General features: G+C 35.6%; 1 protein-coding gene across 1 annotated transcript; it reads left to right on the forward strand.

Annotated features, from left to right (window-relative positions):
- Positions 1–389: 389 nt before the first annotated feature.
- LOC124374086 (E3 ubiquitin-protein ligase MARCHF5-like) lies at positions 390–2491 on the forward strand. The gene is made up of 2 exons (XM_046832383.1): positions 390–974; positions 2121–2491. Exons 1-2 carry the CDS (start codon positions 442–444, stop codon positions 2422–2424), a joined length of 837 nt encoding a protein of 278 aa, XP_046688339.1. The 5' UTR covers positions 390–441; the 3' UTR covers positions 2425–2491.
- The last annotated feature ends 4940 nt before the right edge of the window (positions 2492–7431 follow it).

The raw sequence follows: 7431 nt of genomic DNA on the forward strand, positions 1-7431 counted from the left end.
CGGATCTTGTCCTATAGTGGGAATAATGGTAGGGCATTATATGAAGAAACAGCATTAGAGAGTGTGTACAATGAACAAGACGTAGCATCGGAACACTGAGAGTTCTACGTTACTTCAAGGATCGTTCAGCCACTTTTAGCATTTTTTATAAAAATGCTAAGTTTCCCCAGGAAGGCTTGGTCGGTTGTTTTCATAGTTTTTATCACTTCATAAAGTGTAAACTAGAACAACAGTTTATACACAAAGACGAAAAAGGCATAATCAAATAAGACACGTTACTGATATGTTGAGAAAAACTCCCAAAACTGCAATTATTTTTGAATAACTGTAACGTTCACATCAGTATACTGATTTGTTGCTAAGCATTTTTTTCAACCTAAAGTATCTCTCAACTTAAATTATAGTTCCTATTAAGATTTCCTTCAGAATAACGCAGTGCTAATGCCAATACAACGGCAGGAAACATCTCCCGGGAGACCGACAAAGTACGCTATGTTGAGAAGGTGCGATATTTGTTATAGGGAAATGCCCGACTTCGATGAGAGGCTGGAAGCCGTATGTCTTTGTGAGGGAATTGAAACACAGTTCCACTATCGCTGCCTGTGTAACAAAATACGGCAATTTGAAGCTGCGAATCCTGGAGTCAACGCAACGTGTTGGGTTTGCAATTCACCTTACAACATTTTTCCGAAAAAGGGGTACATGATCAACTTTGTAGAGGTCTCTGGAAGCAAAATAATCACCTGGCTAGATTTCTACACTCATGTCGTGTGTGTTTACGTGTTTTCTGAGGCGGCACTCACTACGTACGGTCTCATGGCGCTTGCTTACATCTATGGGACAGAGGGGGCCAAGAAGATTGTACTGTCCCTGCATCCAATAATTGCTGTGACGCTATGCATGAGCATACCCTACTCTGCCATTTTCATAGATATCTTTCCATGGGAGGAGATGGTGTTGTATGGCTTACGCAGGTGCTTATTTTTCAACAAATAGTTCGTAAGTAGAAAATGTTTGTAGTTCTTTGTTTAAAGATTGTTGTTCACGATGGAAGGTTTTAAAGTACAATAGAATTTTGGACATTTGCAATCGTTAAATGTTATATTTATGATACACTTTTTTTATGTTTGTTGTGGTCATTTAAAATTACTTCATGAACAGAGAATTGTGTCTCTCTTGCAAAAAGTAGCTTAATCCAAAACTGAAAGACAAAATGAAAACTCGTTTAAAATGTAACCCAAAATGATAAAGTCTAATCAAATCATGTTTTCGCAATCTAATATTCTTCAACTTTTTTGTTGCTAGAATATTCAAACTTTTAAAGAATCAACTTTTAAAATATTCTATTTATCACAAAACAACATATTGTCTAGTTATATTTGTATCTTTTTATAACAAAAGTTTAGTTAGATTTACTCGATTAAGTTCATAAAAAACCGAGCTAAAACAGTTTAGCTAAAGTAATATAATAATATCTCCGACATACTCGTATGTACAGTAGAAGGAAATGCTATCCCTTAGTCAAACATTTTATTGAGATGCATGCAAAAATACATAAGCAATTGTTGGTATTCTTATCCAGTTTATCAGTCACACTACGTAAAAATAAATTCTTAATTTTTAATCGTAAAGACAGGTAAAACTACGTTTACTGGTTTATTAGTCACTCATTTTAAATAAATATAACTGAGACTATAATCTTAAATAAATTTAGTACTTATTCATTAAATTGAAAGCCCGTATCTATAAAAACATAATTATTTATTTTGTTTATTACACAATTTTCATTTGGTTTAAGTAGTGTTCAAACAATGTTATACTATACAGCCCAATTATAAAGACTTGGCTCCGTTGACTTACTTAGTAACAATAAACAGTGAAGGTCTTAACCCATCAACTGATTAATTGTCGGAGATTATTTACTAATTGAAGATAAATACTTGTGCGACCACATAGACAACAATTTCAACAGTAATTATTATTCTTGGATGCAAAATAAAAGTTAAAAGCACTATTCCAAAAGTAATCACAATTTTTATAACCAGTTACAACAAACACGTACGATTTGCCTGTGGCGCAATAGTGTGTTACAAAATAACACTGATATAATTTTTTTATAGATGCTCTAACTTACCAGTTATCGGAAGAATCTTTCCGGAAGAATTTCCAAATGCTATACAGGAAGAGCCTAGGAATACGTCTTACTATCAAATCGTCGGAGGAGGAATGATGCTGCCTGTTTATGCTAAACTCGTGGGAGATATTTGGTTTAGTGGCACTGACTCAATATTGCACCGCCTGGTACTTGGCGGCATTGCGTTCATTGCTGTCAGAGGGATCCTGTTAATGTACGGAAGGCAAAAGTCCTATATACGAACTAATACTATGTCAATTACCACCAGATATCGAGCTCGACAGTGGTAATCAGAAGAGAAATGGTCGCAAAAGCACTCTTCATCAACAAATGTTAGTAAATTGATTCAAATATTCACTGCATTGTTTTTTATAACTGTTGCGTTTTACATGGGAATCCCTATGTTTATTTGTATAACGTTACGTAATTAATTTTAAGGTATGACCAATTTTTTTAACGCTGAGATCTTAGCAACTATATAGTCAAATATTGTAGCCTACTTCTCAAAAGATACTGTTTACTAATTGTATTACAGTTAATTAGTTAATAATATAGTTAGTGTCTGCAAACTTATATTATTTCGTAGATTTTCCGAAATGATTTATCCTAAACTCTAAACTGCTCTCTAAACAATAAACATTTCCCATTCATTAAATGTTGACAGTGATACCACTCTCACAGTGAGGGAGGTAGAGGAAATAAATCACGGGGCTCAATTCCATGGGAGGAGGGGGGAGTAACAACTTACTCACCGCTAGTATAGTATAAAATATATATTATAACATAGTGTCACGAATTAAAAATTTAGATTTTTTAGAGTCAAAATATAAGAGCTAAGCTTGTAGAGTCTAAAACCTAGAGGATATCTCACTAAGAATTATCGCGCGGGTCCCGCGTCTGCCTACCATGCGGTTTACCTATCTTGGAATTTGATCAATTGAATCCAAACTAGCTAGAGGCATTCATTTTGAGTCTATAATTCAAACATTTGTGCCGATAAAGGGCCAGAAAGCGTTTATTCGACTGCAATATTATGATAATGTTTTATGACTTTGCTCTATAATAGACAGTCATGATTACTATAGGGATCTTTACGCACTTCATTTAAATTCTACTTCACGAACAAACCAGATACAAATGAGAGAAAATATCTGGTAATTAAAAAATTATAATTTAAAACCAAGTGTTTTTTATCTTGTTTGCTGCGTATAAAAGTACACTGTTAGTAATGTCATGTAAAGCAATATATTCATAGTAGTGGTGTATATAGAAAATTATTTCGAGGTGGGCTGACTCACTGAATGGTTTATAAAGGACGTACACTCCTAAAATAGGGCCTCGGAAATCTTACCCCAAGGAATTGTTGTGCTTTAAGACCTTATAAATGTGTTCTAGCTTGAAACAAACTACTGTGTCCAACTGTAATGTTTGTCTTTTAAGGTTTCAAGAGGACTTGAGCCGCTTGGACCCCTTATATACATATTTTAATCATGTATATTTTAATCCTGGCAAATGAGATACTTGCACGGCTACTGCCCATTCATGCTAAACCTTATAAACAATTATGTAATAAGAAGGTGAGGATTTCAACTTATTGAGTTTTCCTGAAATTCCTTTGAATGTTTTTGGAATGTTCCTGAAATTTCACAAAACTTTGTTAATTGATATCTTCCAGCGGAAATTCTTCGAGTGGACTACATTGTTTGTAAATTTCCTGCAACATCTCTTATTTCCTCAAAATAAATATTTTTGTTAAGCACATACATTATTTTTATAAAAGGTCTCTGGATATTTTTACGATAAAAAAGTCGGAGTTGACGATGTGAAATAACACTTTTTGTTTTTTGGAAAACATCATTGTTTAAAGTTTTAACTGTCAATATGAGCTAGCAGGCGAATCTCATAATAGTATTTTCTTGAACTCGAAACGAAACGTTCAATTAATTATGTTTACTAATTAATTATTCTTTTTTCATAGAATTGAACTTTGAAAACTGTATAGAAAAGTCTACCACCCAAATTTAAAACGTGTTTTTTGTGTTCTAAGTATATAATATTTTTGTTTCTCAACTGTAATAGTATAGTACAAATTGTAGTTCTCTTGTTTAATTGCTTGAAGCAAATTACAATGGCAAATGTACTCGTATGTAACAGTCGCATTATTACGTTTCATTCACAGTTTCTCAGTAAAAGAATTGTAATTTAATTATAGTCATAGATTCAACTGTTGACAAGGCTATGGACAACACAGAATTTGATGCGATTTTGAAAAGGTATAGGCTTAACCACCAACACAATATATAATGGTTCCTGGACTTGATTTGCATTTGCTGGTGTCGAAGTTGTTTCTTTAGATAGCAATATTTTAATTCTTTTCCCAGGTGGATGAAATACTAGTTATCAATTGTAAAGAGGTCGTATATTTGGTGAAATGCACTTGGTATTTTGGCCAAATAAGTTTGCAGTATTTCAGAGAACTATAACATTGTCGACTTATGAATTAGTGAACATTACTTTAGCCAGTGTTGTTCTTCACCACTTTCTACAAGCTAACAATTCTTTCAGAATCTAAACAAAAGTCAAAACTTAAATACGCCAAAAATGACTAGGAAAATAATAATATGTCAATTATTTTAAAATAATAGGAAAAACATCTTATATCTTAGTAAAAAAGTAATTGAAATGTGTAAATGCTTTTAAAGTAAAGTAAACCTTATGGTTAGTAAATATATTACTTTAGGCACCGCACCGCACAAATATATACGTTGACCGAAATAGTGCATTTTAAAATTAATTTTCAGTACTGAAGTAAAATAATCTAAAAAACATTTTATATTAATTCGTTTCTATTTTTTATTTTAGCAATTAACATAAGAAATATTTGTTATAAAGAGATGGGTGCGAGAAGAATGTAACAAAAAATACAAAGGTTGTTAAATATACATGTGTTTATTAAAGGAATGATTAAATGTGTTCTCTATAATTTTTATTCTATACCAAAATGCCCAAGGTATACACAGATTTATAAAACATTGTGATAAAGATATATAGATGACCAATACCCAACAACTGACGCCTTCTTGTAAAGACAACCATGGCAGCCTTGGTAGGGTAAGATGAAGACCTTTAAACGAACTCTTCGAAATCCAACGTGATGAATTTCGCACTGCGTCCAATGGACTCCCAATGTGGGTCAGCTATCATTTTGGAAGATTCAAAATTGGAAGAATTATACTCCTCAAAATTCCAAGGAATACTCCTCGATCAAGGGTTGACATGGAATAATCGCATCGGCCATGTGTGCACCAAACTGTCCTCTAGAATATATGTTTTGAGGTCCTTGGTCTGGTACTGCCTCAGCCATGTATTGATTGCAGCATATTATGGGCTAATTCACTCCTACCTTTCCTATGGGTGGTTGTTTGGGGAGAATGTGCAAGCAATCATTTACTGAGGATGTTCAAATTGCAAAAAAGCTATTCGTACTATCGCAAAATTGAATTTCAGAGAGTCGTGACAACTCTCTCATTCAAGCAACATTCTCACAGCATTCAAGAATTTGCAACTGTTGACTTTTCCCATCCTCTACATTTTAGAAACATCTTTGTTCTGTTTGTCTAAATGTGCCCTAACCCGGGGACGTGACATACACGGGTATGAGACTCGAGGCAGAGATAACTACCGTACTGGAAGACACAGAACGGTGGTTTATGAGTACTTGTCGTCGCAGGCATCGCTCAATTCGACGACTTCCAGCGATGTAATTGGGTTGAGATTGGCGAAGGGTGAATAAGACTTGAATGTATGAGCAATAAATTATGTAAATTTGGACGTGGTGATAATGTGGCGTGAAAGTTTAAAATTTAGAATAAATGATGGACGTGTGTTACGAGCAATTAAAAGTTTGATTTGATTTGGTTGACACTAAAGCCCATCCAAACACACTAGTTTCCCAACAAGTTCAGGGCAGCACTGGTCAGTTCTGTTACTATTGTATTTAACTTGCCACTCACAAGAATAACAATGTCATATGCATTCCCCTGTGCTAAGACACCACTGTTTTAAAGACACAAGCAGGTCGTCCGCAACTAGGTTCCACAACAAGGTTCCAGTAAATTTGTTGAAAAGACGCCATCCTGTGGACAACCCCTCGTGGTCCTTGTAATGGTGCTCGCTACCATACAAATGGTGGTATCCACCCCTATACGTGGCCATTATCTAGTGACATATTTGACTATCAATATCACATCTCGACACCGCATTGACAATCGCCTGAGTGCCTGTATAGTCAAAAGGTTCCCTCAATGTCCAGAAAGACACCTATAGCTACTTCTTTTGCTGTTACAACTACTCAATCCTGCTTATCAATTAATGTAGGGCTGATTCACATGCTCATTCTGTAGTGTAAGCATGCTAATATGGATGTATGGGGCGCTCCAAAAGAGATCTCTCCCAAACAAACCTAGCAATAATCCTCTCCAGGATTTTTAGACAGAAGAAGGACAGACATATCGGCCTAAGTACCTTAGGTCGATCAAGGCTAAACCATCCCTGCTTCGGCACAAACACTGCCCTGGATACTCTACTAGGGCATATGAATGTACTTGAGGATTACAGAGGCCCTGAACAGCCGGGGAATAAGAATACTCAACACCGCTGCAAGCAAACCGGTCTTACTACGTCTTATAGTCTAAGGCCTAAACTTGTTAATCGCCCTCTCAATCCTTATGAAATTTATTACGCAGCACACCAAACTCTAATGTGAGTGAGTGGCGTGCTCCATAGGTCTCCCTCTACAGCTGAGTGGTTGATCCTTGTCATAAATTATACAGTCGGAAAGTATGTTTCCATCATAACTTTTAGAACTCCCTCCGGTTCAATAATATATCTACCACGATAGTCCTTGAGACTACCAAGTGAGTTTTTACTAATAGTTTTGAAAGCCTTGCACAACCCTACATACTATCAATGTCAGAGCAGAGTTTCTTCTATACGAACCTTGCGGTTGTTCAGTGCGAGAGCCTCATGGTAGCTCTCCTAAGTACATCAAGGTTTTGCTCTCCTTAATGAAGCCCTGACCCTCTTCCTCAGAGAGGCCAATTTAGAGCTCTTCCAGGCTACTTTGGATCCCTTCCTGGTAATGACAGCACAACTGAGGCAAAATATATCCAAAATCACAGAAGTCAGACTGCCGGCAGATTTGTTTGTATTTTATTGTACTGTACTGTATTGTTAATCCGTTTCGGTTTAATACCATCGGATTCCAGTTGTGTCGTTAGGTTGTCCTTGGGACCCTC

The sequence above is a fragment of the Homalodisca vitripennis genome, unplaced genomic scaffold (genome assembly GCF_021130785.1).
Source record: "Homalodisca vitripennis isolate AUS2020 unplaced genomic scaffold, UT_GWSS_2.1 ScUCBcl_7223;HRSCAF=14814, whole genome shotgun sequence".
Taxonomy (NCBI): domain Eukaryota; kingdom Metazoa; phylum Arthropoda; class Insecta; order Hemiptera; family Cicadellidae; genus Homalodisca; species Homalodisca vitripennis.

Excerpts from the sequence above, each read along its gene's own strand:
- LOC124374086 (XM_046832383.1), top strand. The coding sequence starts at position 442 with ATGCCAATACAACGGCAGGAAACATCTCCCGGGAGACCGACAAAGTAC. Across the intron at positions 975-2,120 it reads GTGTTGTATGGCTTACGCAG|ATGCTCTAACTTACCAGTTA; the intron begins GTGCTTATTTTT and ends ATTTTTTTATAG.